The sequence below is a fragment of the Gorilla gorilla genome, chromosome 20 (genome assembly GCF_029281585.2).
Source record: "Gorilla gorilla gorilla isolate KB3781 chromosome 20, NHGRI_mGorGor1-v2.1_pri, whole genome shotgun sequence".
Lineage (NCBI taxonomy): Eukaryota > Metazoa > Chordata > Mammalia > Primates > Hominidae > Gorilla > Gorilla gorilla.
Genome location: NC_073244.2, coordinates 7,993,222 through 8,011,207, shown reverse-complemented (window position 1 = coordinate 8,011,207; position 17,986 = coordinate 7,993,222). Strand labels below are relative to the sequence as shown.

The 17,986-nt window shown below is 62.0% G+C and overlaps 2 protein-coding genes across 5 annotated transcripts in view; one reads left to right on the top strand and one right to left on the bottom strand.

Annotated features, from left to right (window-relative positions):
• The first annotated feature begins 70 nt into the window (after nucleotides 1–70).
• PLEKHJ1 (pleckstrin homology domain containing J1) lies at nucleotides 71–3,261 on the top strand. Its single transcript, XM_004059695.5, has 6 exons — nucleotides 71–239; nucleotides 404–471; nucleotides 566–632; nucleotides 2,153–2,243; nucleotides 2,332–2,395; nucleotides 2,509–3,261. Exons 1-6 carry the CDS (start codon nucleotides 146–148, stop codon nucleotides 2,572–2,574), a joined length of 450 nt encoding a protein of 149 aa, XP_004059743.1. The 5' UTR covers nucleotides 71–145; the 3' UTR covers nucleotides 2,575–3,261.
• A 539-nt stretch (nucleotides 3,262–3,800) lies between these two features.
• DOT1L (DOT1 like histone lysine methyltransferase) overlaps nucleotides 3,801–17,986 on the bottom strand; it is a 68,578-nt gene continuing 54,392 nt past the window's right edge. For 3 of the 4 annotated variants that reach the window (XM_055371166.2, XM_055371167.2, XM_055371169.2), the window contains 6 exons: nucleotides 16,143–16,257; nucleotides 13,808–14,391; nucleotides 12,890–13,095; nucleotides 10,922–10,986; nucleotides 9,247–10,191; nucleotides 8,004–8,637 (listed from right to left, as the gene is read on the bottom strand). In XM_055371166.2, the coding sequence (XP_055227141.1) occupies nucleotides 8,039–8,637; nucleotides 9,247–10,191; nucleotides 10,922–10,986; nucleotides 12,890–13,095; nucleotides 13,808–14,391; nucleotides 16,143–16,257 (2,514 nt within the window). In that variant the 3' untranslated portion in view covers nucleotides 8,004–8,038. Of the gene's footprint in view, nucleotides 6,600–8,003; nucleotides 8,638–9,246; nucleotides 10,192–10,921; nucleotides 10,987–12,889; nucleotides 13,096–13,807; nucleotides 14,392–16,142; nucleotides 16,258–17,986 lie in introns of those variants that run through there. The other variant, XM_055371168.2, reaches the window with a different exon arrangement.

The following is a 17,986-nucleotide window of genomic DNA, read 5'->3' as shown; positions in this document are numbered from 1 at the left end:
GGCATGGCTGGGCAAGGTGCGCAGGCGCACTAGCCCTGGGGGTGCTTCCGTGTCTGCGCCCTGAGACATTTTTGGCGCCGGCCCCAGCGTGAGCGGGGACGGCGGCCGGGAGGGCGCGGCCCGGGTTCCCGTTCCCCGCGGAGCCATGCGGTACAACGAGAAGGAGCTGCAGGCGCTGTCCCGGCAGCCGGCCGAGATGGCGGCCGAGCTGGGCATGAGGGGCCCCAAGAAGGGCAGCGGTGAGCGGGACCCGGGAGACCGAGACAGTGCCAGGGGCGGGAGGCCGGGGCCGGGGTCTGGGCGGGGGTGCCGGACGCCGGAGTCCGGGTCGGGGCGCCGGGGACGGGAGGCCGGGGTCCGGGCGGGGGCTGCCTGCGCCCCTGAGTGCGCGCTGTGCCCGCAGTGCTGAAGAGGCGGCTGGTGAAGCTGGTGGTGAATTTCCTCTTCTACTTTCGGACAGACGAGGCCGAGGTAGGGGCGTCCCGGGCGCGCGGGCGGGTCCCAGGCTGGGCCCCTCGGAGGCCGGGTGCTCACTGCCCCGTCCCGGCGCCCGTGTCTCCTCCAGCCCGTCGGAGCCCTGCTGCTGGAGCGCTGCAGAGTCATCCGGGAAGAGCCCGGCACCTTCTCCATCAGTGAGTGGGGCTAGGGAAGCCAGCGGCGCCTCCCGCAGCCCGGGGCACCCGCAGCGCCGCACTTTCCCCTCCCCAGGCGCCGAAGGTCTCCTCTGTGTCCCCAGCCTGGCGCCACCCTCCTCAAACACAAGAGTGCATTGTCCACGGGCAGCTCAAGGTCAGGTTCTCCTGGCGGGCACCACCCTTCCCACCTGCCGAGTCCACTTAAGCTTGGGTCCTTCCCAGACTCTGCTCTTTCTTCCCTGTGGGCCCAGGCTGTACTTACAGGGCAGGTGGGCCAGCCCCACCCAAAGCGTTTCCCCAGCTGCCACGAGTAGCATGGGTCTAGCATTGTTATATGGCCCCGGGCTGGAAATCCCAGGTGGGGGTAGGAGGAGTGAGAGGGGGGTGTTCTCCTGGGTCTTAAGAGATTCCCTTCTGCGGGGAAAGATGGAGTCCCTGCTAGTTTGCCCAGAGTGGCTGTCAAAATTCCACAGGCCAGGTGGCTTAAATATCAGAAACATTCTCTACAGTTCTGGAGGCCAGAAATCCTAGATGAAGGTGTGGGTGGGGCCGAATCCTTCTGAGGCCGAGGGGAATCTCCCAGTTCCTGGTGGTGGCCTGTATCCTCCAGGTTCCTTGGCTTGTGGAAGCGTCACCTTGTCCTCCTTGCATCACGTGTGTGCCCACATTTCCCCTTCTACACAGACGCCAAGCAGAATTTAGGGCCCACCCTGACAAACCCTTTTTACTTTACTTTATTATTTTATTTGCTTATTTTTTGAGACAGGGTCTTGGTATGTCGCCCAGGCTGGAGTGCAGTGGTGCAATCGCGGCTCCCTGTAACTTCCCCCTCCCGGGTTCAAGTGATTCTCCTGCCTCAGCCTCCCGAGTAGTTGGGATTACAGGCACGCGCCACCATGCCCAGCTAATTTTTGTATTTTTAGTAGAGACGGGGTTTCGCCATGTTGGCCAGGCTGCTCTCGAACTGCTGACCTCAAGTGATCCTCCCACCTCGGCCTCCCAAAGTGCTGGGATTACGGTCTTGAGCCACAGTACCTGGCCCTCTTTATTTTTGAGACAGGATCTCTTGTTTCCCAGGCTGGAGTTCAGTGGCGTGATCACAGCTCACTGCAGCCTCAACCCCCTTGGCTCAAGCAATCCTCCCACTTCTGACTCCGGAGTGGCTGGGCCTACAAGGCCCCACCACCACACCTGGCTAATTTTTGTTTTTGTAGAGATGGGGATTTTGCCATGTCACCCAGGCTGGTCTCAAACTCCTGAGATCAAGCAATCCTCCCACCTTGGCCTCTCAAAGCGCTGGGATTATAGGCGTGAGCCACCGCACCTGGCGACAACCTCATTTTGACTAGTTTATATGCAAAGATCCTATTTATATACAGGGCCATACTCATGGGTTCTGGGGGTCAGGACATGAACACATCTTTGTGGGGGCCAGAGAAGGGACAGTTTATGGGCAATGGCAAGAGGAAGCTGCTTGTGGCTGTGGGTAGGACTGACCACAGGTGTTCCATCCCCAGGCTTCATCGAGGACCCTGAGAGGAAGTATCACTTTGAGTGCAGCAGCGAGGAGCAGTGTCAGGAGTGGATGGAGGCTCTGCGTCGGGCCAGGTGGGGCCAGGCGGTGGTGGGCACTGCTGGGGTGGGCACAGCAGCCACGCAGAGCAGGCATCTGACCCCGTGCTACTCTTTTCCCCAGCTACGAGTTCATGCGGAGAAGCCTCATCTTCTACAGGAACGAAATCCGGAAGGTGACGGGCAAGGTGTGTGCAGGGCTGCAGAGGGCCGGGGTGGGGCTGCAGGTGGCCGGGGTGGGGCTGCAGGTGGCAGAGGCAGTCCTCCAGCCCTGGCTCATGGCCACCCGTCCTCCCCACAGGACCCCCTGGAACAGTTCGGCATATCCGAGGAGGCCAGGTTCCAGCTGAGTGGCTTGCAGGCGTGAGCGCAGGGCACGGTGGTCAGCGTGCAGCGGGACGGGACTGGCCCTGCCCAGCCATGAACCACTTGGCCATGCCTGGATTTGTTTTGTTTTGGTTTTTGGTTTTTGGGTCAGGGTTTCACTGTGTTGCCCAGGCTAGAGTGCAGTGGTGCCACAGCTCACTGTGACCTTGACCTTCTGGACTCAAGTGATTCTGCTGCCTCAGCTTCCCAAGTAGCGGGGATCACAGGCATGAGCCGCCACACCCGGCCATCACACCTGGATTTTCAGTGGGAGGTTTTTGGTTTGGAGACATCCAAAGCCTGAAGCCAGGTGGGTGTGGGCAGGGGCTGCATTTTATGAAACTGCCCAGCAAACTGCGCTCCCTGGGGCCCCAGGATCCACCTAACTGGCCTGGCACCTGGTGCCACGTGCTGCTGCCGCCAGGATATGCGCCTTCCCACAGGTGCCCCGCCTGAGTTGTGTGCATCCAGGGGCCTGGTGAGCCCCCAGGCTGGTGGCATGGCCCCCCTGCCCCGTGCTGAATGAATGTACAGAGCCAGACAAAGCTGTGAATGGCATAGGGGCTGAGTTCCCCACCAGCTGTGAATTCTCCTGCAGACAGGAGGGCCCTGGCTGTGCACCTGGGGAAGTGGTTGCCCTGGGGCCGGGGTGCTTGTTCTGTTCAAATAAAGGTACCTCTTTTCCATACTGCATGGCGGTGAAGTGAAGGAGAGGGGAGGGGCAGCCAGGGAGCCCCCACCCAAGGGAAGTAAGGCTCAGGGTCCTGAGAGGCAGTGGCTGGGCCTCCTGCACTGAGGGGAGAGCTAGAACCCCCAGCCAGGACAGGTGGAGGCTGGGACCCAGGCCTGGGGAGAACAGGGCTGCTGTGTGGTATCAGGAATCCTGTAGTGACCTGGGGTCCTGCCTCTGGCATTCACGGGCCCTCCCGGAGTGTGGCTGGGGCCTGGGCCAGCGTTGGTCCATCTGATGTGAAAAGGACTTTGCCGATGTCATTGGGGTCGCAGATCTGGTTTTCCGTTCATCAAAAGGCACTTTGCCTGTGGCCTGGTGCCCTCATAAGCCTCCCCAAGGCCAGGGTGTCCTGGTGTCAGCCCCCGGAGCTTCTGCTAGGAGCACCCCAGGCCCTCCACTCCCCGTTTCGGCGATGACACACTAGCCGGGGCCTCTCACTGGCCGCCAGGAGACAGCTCATGCCACCTGGAAGAAAGGCTGCCATTCACACCAGGTCCGAGTGAAAACGGTCTGTTTATTACAGCGTCTAGAGGTGGAGATGCAGAATGCAGGGGTGCCCAGAGGAAGGGGCTCCCGCAGCCCAGGGGCGGACCGTGACAATGCGCGCAATCCAAATACAGTTCACCCGGAAGACACGGCAGAGCCTCCCACATGTTACAAAGGCTGACACAGACCAGCAGCGTGTTGTGTTGGGAGGGGGTCTGACCACGATGGCGAGGGCAGTCGGCGGGGGGTGGGGGGCCTGCTGACCACTGAACAGACTGACGCATCCTGGGGGCAGATAAATTAAGGGGAAAGTCTTAAATAAGTCACTGTGCGTGCCTCATGGGCCGAGGAGGGGGTGTCCTAGTCGTTAGGGTTCCTATCAATTCCTGAGCAAGAGCCACTCCCAGGCGCCGCCCGCCCACCCACAGTCAGCAGCAGCAGCACAGGTCCCCGCCAGCTGCCCACGGAAACTCAGGCCAGGTGCCAGCACCAGGCTCCAGATCACCAGTCTCCACAGCCACCCTGCCACCCGCCACACACCACTCCTCAGTCTGGGAGTGTCTGAGAAGAACACAGGCCCAGGGCTCAGAACAGGAGGGTGTCCGCAGGCAGCCACCACACTAGTTCACGTGTGGTGACACGCATATGACCCAGTGGGCTCAAGGAGACTTCTGCCTGGGCCAGTGGCTCTGAGACCCAGTGCGTGTCCTGAACATACAGTGGCCTGCGTGGGCAGGAGCCCTGCATGGCTGTCTGCAGGACCCGTGATGGCACCCGGACTGCCACTGTCCCCTAGAGGGAGGCAGAAGTAATACAGTGTTTAAAGAATGTGTCTTGTTCTAGACCAGGGACTCTATGCCGTCTCTGCCATCAACCCTGTGGCATATCCGGCCCGTGGCGACACAGAGCAGGCTGCCTGTCCTGAAGGCCGGGCTCGGGGCTTGGGGCTCAGGCAGAGGCACAGCACCTTCTAGCTGAGAGCACCAACGCGGGGTGGGGAGGGCACTGGGTACCACTTAAGAGGACAGGTCCGGAGCACCATCTTCAGAACTCAGCTATGTTGGGGGGTGGGGGTCTGAGAGGTTGTTGGGGGCTGGGGGAGGCAGCACCCCCCTCACCAGGCACAAGCAGGGGTCTTCCAGGCCCTCCCACACAGGACTCCCCCACCTAGCAACCACAGAAGCCTTTCCTCCGTGGCTCCCTCTTTGGAGGCCACATGGTAGGGATGTGACGTGTGTCCATCCTGCCCTTGGGAACCAGAACACAGGGCTGGCAGCTCCCTGGAGGGTGGATCTGTGGCACCTTGGGGAAGGGGCTCCCCGATGCCACCTCACAGGAGCAAGCACTTGAGAAGGTGGGCTCAGCAAGTGCCACACAGCCCAGGGCCAGATGTGGGGAGCTCAGACTCCCAGATCCCATCCTCCAGGGAGGGCACAGAGCCACCACTGCCCAGACAACCCAGGCCCTGACTGCTCAGGGCTCCAGAAGCACTGGAGTGGCCCTGCCTGCCTGCTACACCCCGGCCTCAGCTCCTCTCCTTCCACACCCAGTCCCAGGCACCCGCCAAGGCTACAGAGTGGGGGGCCGACGTCACCCTGGGGCCTAGGGCCAGAGAGGCCAGGCTTCAGCAGTGCACCCTGGCCCCAGCACACCCACAGCAGCTGGGAGAACCAGCACAGGCTCCAAGGGATGGGTGCCAGGCGTGGCCCTGACAGGAAGGGATGTGGGGCAGGCAGGGGCGCCGGCAGCTCTGTCTGGGCTGCTGGGAGCTGCAACTGAGGGGTCTAGGGTGGGGGCTGACGCTGGGGCCATTTTGTGCACTGTTTGAATAAATAAGGTTTTTTTCCCTCGCTTTTCTTTCCTCTTCACTGTGCATTATACCATCTAAAAATAAAAGCTGTCAAATCTATGAAATTTATAAATTCTCATCACATCTCTATAAAATACTGCCACTCATTAGTGTGACTCTCTCCTGTACAGAAACACCAAGGGACCCACGACAGGCCTGCCCCGCATCGCAGGGCATGCTGCGAGCCATGGACAGCCGAGAAATACAAAAGTAAATGCACTTGTTCCACGTGCCTGCGCCGTCCTCACAGCACCATCGCGCAGCACACAGCCAGCTGCGTCACCGCGCAGGCCCCTTCACATGCAAGGGCGCAACCCACGCCCCGGAGGGTGAACAGTCTGGGGGTTCACAGTGCCGGGGTAAAGGTGAAGAGCTCAGGGCAGGCGCCAGGGGCTCAGGAAGGGGCTCAGGCCGCGGGGAGGCCTCCGAGGAATGTGGTGGCGACGGGCCTGCCTTTGGTACGGGAGCAGCGCGTCGGGGGAGCCGGCCGGGCGGCGTTTCCGAGAACGGGGTTCGGCGTTGTCAGCGTCTAGTCAGCACCAAGCGGGTGGAGGCAGGCGCGGGCCTGGGGACGAGATAGCACCGGGGCAGGCTGTGGCGAATCCGCTGGCGGGCCCGCCCTGCAGACACGTGTCTTTATATAGAGCTCTCATATATAGATATTTATATTTCTCAATAAGTTGCCTTTTACCACTTAGATGGAATAAAATAAGTCAGAATTGTTTATACTTTTTAAAAAATGATAAATACTTTATCTAAAACTATCGACAGTACAAACTGGACCAGTCCCAGCCTCCTGCGGCGCGTGCCGCCGATTCACAGTGGAGCTCCCGTCCGTCCTCGCCTCTGCCGTCCAGGGGTGGGAGCCCGGCAGGCCGGCGGGCACCATGCCGCGGGCGCGAGTTGGTCCACACCGTCCTTGCATAGGTCTCGCGGTTGAGGTAGAAATCCTAGTTACCTGCAGAAGGGCACAGCGGGAAGAGCGGCCTGAGGTTACCATCGCGCCTGGGGGAGCCCAACACTCACCCAGGTTGGGGACCGAGGTCTCCCACGAGCACACACGCCACCTGGGGCCAGCACCGTGACAGGCATGGTGCCAGCTCCCTCTAACCACAACAGACGACAGGCGTGCCCCATGACAGACCAGGGAGCCTGACACCTGGACACGCCGGCCAAGCTCCAGCCTTCCTCCAAAGGAGACACACAGCCGAGTCCAGCTGAAGCCACCCTACCTGCAGCTCATCTCCTAAGAGACCCCAGCATAGCTTGTCCAGCCCGCAGGTGCCCGCATTGACCCGCCAGGCTGACCAGCCCTGGCCACAGCCTCCGCCTTGGCTCCCGGCTCCCAGTCCTCCTCTCCTTGCCCGGTGGGCTTTGGACTCGCCCAGGAAGGCCTGTGTCCCAGGGGCCCCTGAGGCAGAAGGCCAGGGGCAAGCAGAGGGCACCTTCGCACTATGCCGCCAGGCACGCCATGTCCCTGGAGGGCACGGGTGGCCAACTCCCTCAGGGGTCAGCAGCCACAGTCTCCACAGCCTCTCGGGGGAGGAGTGAACATGACATTCCCTGAAGGCCTCACGTCATCAAAATCACTCCTGCTTCCAACTTCCTCCTGGTCTCAAAGGTGGGCACTGTCTACACTAACCTGCCCAGCTTGGTGCTGACATCTGAGCAGCTGAAAGCCCCTCGGCTGTGGGCCACGACCACAGGGCAGTGTGGCCATCAGCCGTGTCCAGCAAGGGGGCCCCATCACGCAGGGCACAGAGCTTGCCTCTCGACCCCGCCGGGAACCCATCAGCCCCCAGGCAGGCAGGGCACTAGGGGCTTCACTGGCTCCCTATGAGGGGCATCCGAGGCTACTGGCCAGACGGCCCCGACCAGAGGCATCCAGCCAGCCACCCTGGCTCCCCAGGACCTCTGCAGCCGGCACCGTGCCTGCTACATGCTGGGCGCCTGGGGAACAGCACCAAGCCACGCCACCTGTCATGAGTGACCTGGGCCTGGTGCGGACGGAGCCCTGGAGGCTGCTCTAGGAGCTAGAGCTCCCAGCCCCCCAGCCTGGCACCCCGTGAGCCTCACCCACAGGGGCTGGCACAGCTGCCCCCAGGGCTGGCCTCAGTCCTGCGGCATCACCGCAGGGACCCAGTTGTGGGCAGCTGGAACCCAACACACTCAGGCCACTCCATGGCTGGTGCCCGTCCTGCAGTCCCTCCTCTCGCGACCATCTCCCTGGTCTCCCTGGCTCTCTCCCTCTTCCCTCCTCAGGACCCCCGGGACTTCTGCCGAGCCCTGTGGCCGTCTTCTCTGCCAAAGGAAGGACAGTTCAGTGTCTGGAGTGAGCCACCGCGCAGGGCTCTGGCCTTACCTTACACAATACGCACTGCTAGCTAAGCAAGGTCTTTATCGCGGCTTAACCCCCGAAAGGTGCGCGGCATAGGGAGGCGGCATGCCGAGGGACACCCACACCGCGGACGGCCCCGTGGCGCTGGCCTGTGGGATCCCGGGCGCGGCCTGGGCCAGGGCCAGCCGGGGCAGGGGCTGGTGGTGCACCGTGAAGGAGGGACGGGCGCCCTTGTGCGGGAGGGAGGTGAGCTTGATAGACAAAGAGGCGTTAGCAGGCGGCAGAGAGGCAGCAGAGGTGGGGGGCAAGAAAGCTTGGTTAGGCGGGAGGGACGCGAGGCTCTGCAGAAGCGCGGGCTCAGGATTAGAGGCCAGCAGCGTTGGGGGAGGAGGCAAGGCGGCGTTAGGTGGAGGGGGGGCGTGGAGGACGGGCGGCCCCGCGGGGGACCGGCCCAGGTGCGCAGGCAGGGGCAGCGGGGGAGGCGGAGGGGGCGGCCGGGTCTCAACCGAGGCCGGGGCCTGAAAGGAAGAGGCCGAGGCGCTGGCCGCCGCCTGCAGCGGGCTCGGGCCCAGTGTGGCGCTGCCACATGCAGCCCCGCGGCCGACACGGGCTCCAAACGGATGAGCAGAGGCGGAAGGCACCGCGTGGTTAAAGACACCTGCAAACAGGAGAGAAAAACGCAGCTTCAACAGGCGGCAGCATCCAGGCAAGCGCAGAGAAGCAGCCGCAGGCTCACAAAAAGGGAAGCGAAACGGCGCCGCCAGGCGTGTGCGGGCACCAAGCACAAGCAGCGGCTCGGCCAGGCTCGTGGTGGCCCGCCCTCCGCCCTCCGGCCACCCGCCCCGCAGCAGCCCCAAGGCCAGGCCGCTCCCCCCGGCGGCTCCTCTCCGCCCTGTCTGGGCAGGCACTGCGGGGACTCGCTCTTACCCAACACCAGCTCCCAGAGCCTTGCCAGAGCCCGGGCGGCCACACTTAGCAGGTGACCTCCACGGGAGAAAGTAATGCTCTGGTGGCCCTGCGCACGGTGGCCTTCTGAAAACAAGAGGGACGCGGTTACAACCAGAGAACCCAAGACACACGGACTCAGCGTGAGCCCTCTCCCCACAGGACTGGAGTTCGCGACCGTGCATGGATGGCGGGGACCAGCCAGCACCAGGGGACCTGCAGCTCAGCTCCTGGTGCAAGAGAGTGCGGAAGGAAACCTGCAAAGGAAGGGGCCTCCGGCGGGGGCCGGGGCGGGGGGCGGACGGAGGGCTGCCCTGCCTACCTCCAACTGTGCCGCCTGCCACCCCGGAAAAGCTGCCCATGGCGTGTGAGTTGGTCAGTCTGGTGGCAGCGGACGACACGTGCACCAGGCCTGCGGCGGCCGGCACAGAGCTGAACAGCGACTGCAGCACGGAGGAGCCGGCCACAGAGCCGAGGTTGGCCTGCAGGGACATGGGGCCGAGCGCGAACTGCGGTCCCGGCGGGAAGGGGCCCAGGAAGGACCGGTGCGTCTGGGCGGAGGACGCCGCGCCGCCTGCAGAGGACGCCGCCGGGGCCAGGCCGGGGCCGCTGAGGAGGCTTCCGGGAGGCACGGCCGCCGCAGAGATGAAGAGGTTGTGGCCATTCTTGAGGTCGAGCTCGCGGTCCCGGGCCTTGGCGGCCTTGCCGGTCAGCAGTGGGGTCTTGTCCGTGGGCCCGCACAGCGGTAGGCCGCCCTCCCCTGCCTCCTTGCCGCGGCTGCCCTCGCCCTTCAGCCCAGCCAGGCCGTCCAGCTGCCTCTTGCTCAGGAAAGGGTTGGCGTCCGAGCCCTCCTTGCCGCGCTGCGAGGGGAAGCTCAGTGGGGAGCTCAGGCCGGCCGCCTCGGGGCCCTTGTGGGGAAGAGAAGCACCATCACTGAAGCTGTGTAAACTCAGGTCCGCGGCCAGGCCCCCGCCGAAGGTGCAGCCGTTGGCAGGGTTGGTGCCCGGGCTGAGTCCGTCAGCCCCCGACAGGGAGCCGGGAAAGCCTTTCCTGGGGTGAGCGGCCAGCTTGGCATCGGCAGAGGGCTCCTCCAGGGCGGGCCGGAACGTGAACAGGGAGTTCTGGCTGAGGGTGGAGCTGGCCTGCAGCGGGCTGTCTGCGGACTTGGCCAGGCCGATGTCGGAGATGGGCGAGAAGGTGGACTTCCACTTGCTGCTATTGACTGGCTCGCCGGCGGGCGTGGGCTTCCTTCCCGCCAAGCCACCACCTGGCAAAGAGGAAAGGCAGAAGCTGTGAGCCCAGAGCACCTGCCCGGGCTACCCATGAGGCTAACTGGGGCTGCTGCCATGGCCCGGGCAACTCTGCAGGCAGGGCTGGTCACAGACACTCAAGATGCCAAGCGGGACACGATGGGAGAGGACAGGAGGGAAGGGGACGGGAGGGGACAAGATGGGATGGGACAGGAGGAGTACAGCACAGGATGAGATGGCAGGGGACGGGACTGGATGGGACAGGAGGGCGGAAGACAGGACAGAGGCAGCTGAAGCGGGTCTCAGAGGCCATGCGGGATGAGCTCTGGGGAAAATGCTGAGGTCAGCAGCCTCCGGGAGGGAAGATGGCGCTGCCCCAGAGCAGGTCAGGGTCCTCACGGAGGACGCAGGCACCACTCGGGGGGAAGGCCAGGGTGCAAAGCAAACAGGGGACCTAAGGTGACGATCCCCGCAGGTCAGCCACCCACTGTGAGAGCATGGCGTGTGCGTGGAGGCCCTGGGCTGCAGTGAGGGCCTCCCAGAGGCAGTTCTGGAAGCCCAGTGCCCCCAGTGTCGGCGCCCACGCAGAACACGACACAGCAGGCCAGCACCACGCGGGACACGATGCAGTGGGCCAGCACCATGCGGGACACGATGCAGCGGGCCAGCAGGTGGGTCAGCAGCACTGACTGGGCACTACGGCCGCACGGACAGGCCTGGCCACGCCGCAAAACATTTGTTACTCACCATTTTCCAAGGTTTTCGGGGGAGATTTGCTTTCTAAGGAGATTGTTGCAATTTTTCTCTCAATTCTGTTAAGAAAAAAAGGTCATTAATGCTTGAAACCCAGCTGCATACTAAGAATGACACAAATGCTGACAGCCAACAGCCCAGGGAGCTCCGGAGGTGGTGAACGAGAAGCACTCGGCCCAGACAGGGGATCCGTGCAGCCACCCTGGGCCAGGCCTGGACTGGGTGGCTGGGCCCTGGGATCCACCCGTGTTGTGCCACAAGGGTACTGTCCTGGCAGGGACTCCAGGGCCTCTGCTGGGACAAGCAGCCAAGAGATCAGGCACAGCAGCTGAATGGGAGAAGCAATTTCCCAGCACACAGAAGTGTGAGAATCCCAGACACAGCTCTCTTCCTACCTCCCTCTCCCGGCCCCTCTCAGACCTCAGTGCCTCAGGTGGCAAACAATGCCACAGCACTGCAGGCCAGCACGTGAAGACATGCCCAACCACACACTGCATGGGGTCACTTTGATCCAATGTCCCAAAAACACACCAGGGACACACACATTCCTACAGATCCTAGAAACCACTAAGCTGAGCAATCCCAATGCAAAACGGAGCATCCAGGTGCTAGGATGTTTCTCCTGTAACACGTGCACGTACACGTGGGCAAGGAGCAGAACGAACTAACACAGAACACCACCAAAAGCACACTTAGGGCCGGCTGTGACGGCGCACGCTGGGAGGCACTGGGAGGCGGAAGGCTTGAGGCCAGGAGTTGGAGACCAGCCTGGGCAACATGGCAAAACCCGATCTCTGTAAAACAAAAAAACGAACGAGGCACGGTGGTAGCGTGTGCCTGTAGACACAACTACTCAGGAGGCTGAGGCAGGAGAATCACTTGAACCCAGGAGGCGGAGGGTGCAGTGAGCCGAGATCGCGCCACCGCACTCCAGCCTGGGCCACAGACCAAAACTCTGTGTCTCAAAAAAAGAAAAAAAAAAAGGCAAAAACCCCTACCATGTTATATCACTTCACGACAACTCGGATGGCTAGAATCAAAACAAGAAATTCAGTGTGCTGAGGATGTGGGGACTGAGGACCTCAGACCCTCGTGCACCCATGGTGGCAGAGTGGAATGGTGTGGCTGCTGGAGAGCCCAGGGGGCCGGGCCACCCAGCACCTCCGCCCAGGCACCAGGAAACGGGAAACTCGCTCCCAAACACAAACATGCACACCCATGGCCACAGCAGCGCTGCTCACAACCGCCCAGGGTAAGCAAGCCCAGCACGGCGGGCGGATAGATGGCGGAGCACCACCCAGCCACGACAGGGACCGAGGATGCACCTTGAGGACGTCACGCTCAGTGAGAGATGCCAGACACAAAAGGCCACATCCTGTGTGACTCCGCTCCTAGGAGGTCCCTAGAGCCCTCAGATTCACAGAGACCGAAAGTAGGATGGGGGCAGGGGGTGCCAGGGACTCTGGGGAGGAGAAGGGGAGTGAGTGTTTCAAGGGGATGATGATATTTTCTCAGGACATGATGGAAGGTTCTGGATTTAGGCAGTGGTAATGTGGATATACCAAAAACCTCTGAATTGCACACTTTAAATGGAGAATACGATATGTGAATTTTATCTAATAAAGCTACTGTAATACACTCGGCAAGACGTGCGGATGAGACCTCCAACGCCTCACTGCTGAAACTTCTCTCCTGCAGCGCTCGGCTCCTCCTCAGCTTGCCTCTTCTAACCGGTGGCCCTGCTCGTGTCCCACCCCGAATGGTCCGGGAGGCCGGCCCTGCCCGGAACAGGGCCCAGGACCTGTGGGGAGGCCCCTCACAAAACAGACGTCTCCCTCCCATCCAGGGCACCCCCTAAGAGCCTGCCGGTCCTCCCCACCCACCCACCCACACACACACGGTGAGCAGGCACCTCCTGCCCCTGCTGCCAGGCCCTGCCCCCCTCCGGGCCCCTGGACTCGCCGAGCACTGCTGGGCTCGTCCTCAGAGCCTGGCTCCTCGTCTGAGGTGAGTGGGGAGTAGTGTGCCCCATTGGTCTGGCTCAGAGGCCGCTCCTTCTTGAGCACGGGGGGCTGGTCGTGGTCCTGGTAGGGCACAGGGGAGCTCTTCAGGGAGGTCTCCGGGGACGAGATGGCTGTAATCTCCAGGGGCTGGTTGATGTTACTGACCTGAGGGCAGACAGACACAATGGATGCACATACCACAGACCCGGGACCCCAAGGCAGGAGAGCCCCACCGCCCCAGGAGGCTCCTGTCTGCACCCCAGGGTCTCCTGAGGAAACTGATGCCCTGCCCAGTGGCCAGTACAGCCCCTGTCCTGGTTCTTCCTGGTCCTCATACACCACCCCGCAATCCCAGAGCCCCCCACGCCCCCTCCTGATGTGCCCACCACCACTAAGGCCCCACAGCCGAGAATGAAGAAGCTTGCAGGCAGCGCATCGCACTCCGAACCCCAGAGACAGCTGTCGGCTGCCTCTTCCCAGGCTGCCAGGCCGCACGTGGTGGAGGATGGCCGGGCTCAGTCATGGCCCCCCACCTCCACATGTTTTTTTTTTTTTGCCCCCCGAGAGGGAGTCTCGCTCTGTAGCCCAGGCAGTGGCCGATCTCAGTTCACTGCAAGCTCCGCCTCCCGGGTTCACACCATTCTCCTGCCTCAGCCTCCCAGGCACCCGCCACCATACCGGGCTAATTTTTTGTATTTTTGGTAGAGACGGGGTTTCACCGTGTTAGCCAGGATGGTCTTGATCTCCTGATCTTGTGATCCACCCGCCTCGGCCTCCCAAAGTGCTGGGATTACAGGCGTGAGCCACCACACCCGGTCTCCCTCTGGTCTTTCTTTCACAGGCCGCGCTCCCCAGCCCTGCCGGTCCCCATCCTTACCATGGAGTTGAGGTTGAGGGGAGACCCCGAAGGCTGTGTGAAAAGGCCAGCGACGGACGGCAGGGCTCGGCGCTTGGGGGACACGCCTGCGCTCAAGCTGGGCGTCCCCGCAGATGCTCGCTTCCGCCGGCCGCGCTTGCGGCTGTCCTGCCCGTGGCTCGGCACGCAGTCCCCACGGGCGCTGGCGGTCAGGGGGCTGTGCTTGCTGGAGGGCGACTGCTTGGCACTGCCCGCACCAGTGGTGATGGTGAACACAATCCTCCTCTTGGCTTCACTCTCAGGGTCTGAGAAGCCGGAATCGGAGGGCAGGTCCCCCTTGCCGGCCTCGGGCGGTGGGCCCTGGGCGGCCCCACCAAGCCGGGGACTGGAGGAGAGCTGGTGGGCGGGAGAGGCCGGAAGCGAGTTCCGGGGCTGTGCCAGCAGCAGGGGGTGCTGTGGCGTGGAGCTGCGGGACCCCACGGTGGCAAAAAGGCTCCCAGAGCTGGAGGACTCATCCAAGGTGGCCGGCTCGGCTCCAGGTGTGAGAGAGGCCGGGCTGCCCGCCAAGGCCCCGCTGATAGCCACCGAGCCAGCGTAGGAGAAGCCTGCCGGGAAGGACATGGGGGTCTCAGGGGACACAGGATGGCCAAAGAGAAAGCCTTGCTGTGGGAGCACCTCCCCCTAGGAGCTCTGTGGGCTCCAGGAGAGGCGGGGAAGTGGGGAAGGGGTTGGGAGTCTGAAAACGGCCCCTCTGGGGTGGAACCAGAAGGCTCTGTGGGCAAGCTCAGGGCTGACCCTGTGCCTCCTCCCGCCCATCTGGGCTGCCTGTGCCCTGCAGGTCCCGGCTGAGACACTGCCTCCCAAGAAGCCTCCTGGTGCGGGCTCCCCGCTGAGCTAGCCTTCCTCTGAGTAAGTTGCTCTCTGGCCCCGTGATCTCAGAGACACCATGAGGAAAGCCCATGGCTGAGTGGCCTCCCTCCCTCCTGTTCTCAGAAGACAACTCAGCTTGGATACTCCAAGCTATGGCCGCCCTGAAGGCTGCGGCCACGCTTCCCAGCCCACGATGAGTGGTGCACTTCCATGACCACCCGGGGACAAAGGGCGGCCTCCCTGCTTCTGCCAATGAGGCCTCAGTGCAGGGGCGCAGCAAGGTGCTTCTGGAGTTGGCTGTCTGTTTGCCACCCAGTTGAAAATCTCCTGAAACTGTCACTGCCTCTTGCAGAGCAGACCTCACCCCAAGGGCACAACCCAGCCCTGCGAGGGCAGAACTGCCCGGGCTTCGGTGGCCTCTCCAGGGCCCTCACGTGACCAACTGTGAAGCCTGCCCAGCCTCCCTAGAGCCCCTCCTGTCTCAATAGCGGCCATGTACATTTTACTTGTTTTGTTGTTGTTTTGTTTTTGAGATGGAGTTTTACTCTTTTTGCCCAGGCGGGAGTGCAGTGGTGCGATCTCAGCTCACTGCAACCTCCACCTCCCAGGATCAAACGATTCTCCTGCCTCAGCCTCTCGAGTGGCTGGGATTACAGGCGTCTGCCACCACACCAGGCTAATTTTTGTATTTCTAGTAGAGACGGTGGTCTCACCATCTTGGCCAGGCTGGTCTCGAACTCCTGTCCTCAGGTGATCCGCCCACCTCGGCATCCCAAGGTGCTGGGATTACAGGCGTGAGCCACCACGCCCGGCCACATTTTACTTTTTACTCCTAAAAAAGTAGCTGCCACATCATACCACATCTCAACCTGGGGCCAGCAAACCAGCCTGGGGGGTCTCATGTCCTCTGCTGTTTTAAGTACAGTTTTGCTGGCACACAGCCATGCCCGCTGACATGCTGTCTCTGCGGCTTCCACAACAGACAGGCCTGCAGTGTCAACAAAAGCCAAAGTGGCATCCTCTCTGGCTCTTTGCAGAAACTAGGCTAACAGCAGAGACTGCTCAGGTGGCACCTTCTCAAGGAACCAGAAACCATGCTGCTACCAGTACGGAGGCCCACGGTCGTGTGCCATTGGGCACTGCTGTGTGTGGAGCCGATCCTGAGTCAGGGGCCTCCCAGCTGTGAGTACAGGAGCCCCCTAGAGCACTGGGGCCGACCTCACGGGCTGAATTAATACACCCAAGCAGGAGGTGTCAGTGCTGGGAGACCCAGGTATGAGGCCACGATGGCTGCAGCTGAGCCCGATCCGCATCCCAGCTCGTGGGATGCAGGAAAGGGTGTCAGTAACGAGGCGTGGCGGTTTGGGGCAGCAGCCCCCATGATCAGCCCAGGAAGCCCTGTTTCACTCCCAGCAACCCGGCCCTCCTGCCTGAAGAGCAGCAGCAGCAGCAGAGTCCTGAGGGTAGGGCACAGGAGAGGCGTTACCTGCGGGGGCCAGGGCAAGGCTTCTGCTCCCAGCACCGTGGGCATTAGCACCAATCTGCTTTTCAAGTGTGGACGAGGGGTCACGGGGCTGCAGCACGGGACTGGGGGTGCTCCTCTGCAGAGAGAAAACCCTGTGTGTCAGGGGCAGCAGGTGCCCCAGGAGACCCAGAACCCAGCTGGAAACAGTGAGTGTTGAGGCCTGCAGCTGGCTGGGGGAGGCCACCGGGGTCACCGTCCAGTACCGCGTGGCAAGAGGGCAGCGGGGGAACTTGAGCAGGGCCCCAGGCGAGTGGCGCAGCGAGAATGCGCGGTGCCTGCGTGTGAATGGGCAGCGGGCCTGAGGCAGGGAGGTCAGGAGGCGGGAGTCCCGGGGTCCAGCTGTGGGGAGGGGGTACTGGGCACAACCCAAGCAACCCACGGCCCGCCCTCACCGGGAAGCGGCTGTGTTCTCCGAGCAGCAGAGACAAATGCCAGCAGTCGGATGGGGTGAGGAGGGCGCTCGCGAGAACACACCTGCCAGCCACCACCCCCTGCACTTCCCCACACCACACTCCAAGTCCAACAAAGGTCAGTAGAGTGACCGCAGAACCCAGTAGCTGCACTCCCACATGGGCCAAAGGGCAAACCTACATCCACACAGAAACCTGGACCCCAGCGCTCACAGCAGAACGATTCACAATCGCCAAAACGGGGAATCAAGCCGGGGTCCATCAACGGGGCACGGATGAAGATGGCACACTCCATCCACACAGGGAATGCCCTCACGTGCCAAGAGAAGGGACAGGCCCAGACATGAGCGTGTTTGGGGGCCTGGGGGCTGGGGGACGGCTAGGGAGTGACTGCTGAGGCGGGCAACGCTTTTTCCCGGGTGAAGAAAATGTCCTGAATTAGACAGAGGTGTATAAAAGTACAAAAAACCGGCCGGGCACGGGGGCTCACACTTGGAATCCCAGCACTGTGGGAGGCCAAGGCGGGTGGGTCGACTGAGGCCAGGAGTTTGAGACCAGCCTGGCCAACAGGGCAAAACCTCCACCTCTATTAAAAATACAAAAATTGGCCGGGTGCGGTGGCTCATGCCTGTCATCCCATCAATTTCGGAGGCTGAGGTGGGCAGATCACCTGAGGTCAGGAGTTTGAGACCAGCTCGGCCAAGATGGTGAAACCCTGTCTCTACTAAAAATACAAAAATCAGCTGGGCATAGTGGCGCATGCCTGTAATCCCAGCTACTCGGGAGGCTGAGGCAAGAGAACTGCTTGAACCCAGAAGGCGGAGGCTGCAGTGAGTAAAGATCACAAGATCGTGCCACTGCACTCCAGCCTGGGCAACAGAGCAAGACTCCGTCTCAGCTGGTGGGGGCGGGGATTAACCGGGCGTGGTGGCGGGCACCTGTAATCCCAGCTACTCGGGAGGCTGAGGCAGGAGAATGGCATGAACCTGGGAGGCAGAGATTGCAGTGAGCCGAGATCACACAATTGCACTCCAGCCTGGGGGACAGAATGAGTCTCCATCTCGAAAAATAAAATAAAAAAAAAGAAAGAGGCCAGACGTCATGGCTCACGCCTCTAATCCCAGCACTTTGGGAGGCCCAGGCGGGCGGATCACTAGGTCAGGAGATCGAGACCATCCTGGCTAACACGGTGAAACCCCATCTCTACTAAAAATACAAAAAATTGGCCAGGCATGGTGGCGGGCGCCTGTAGTCCCAGCTACTCGGGAGGCTGAGGCAGGAGAATGGCGTGAACCCGGGAGGTGGAGCTTGCAGTGAGCCGAGATGGCACCACTGCACTCCAGCCTGGGCGACAGAGTGAGACTCCGTCTGAAAAATAAAAATAAAAAATAAAAA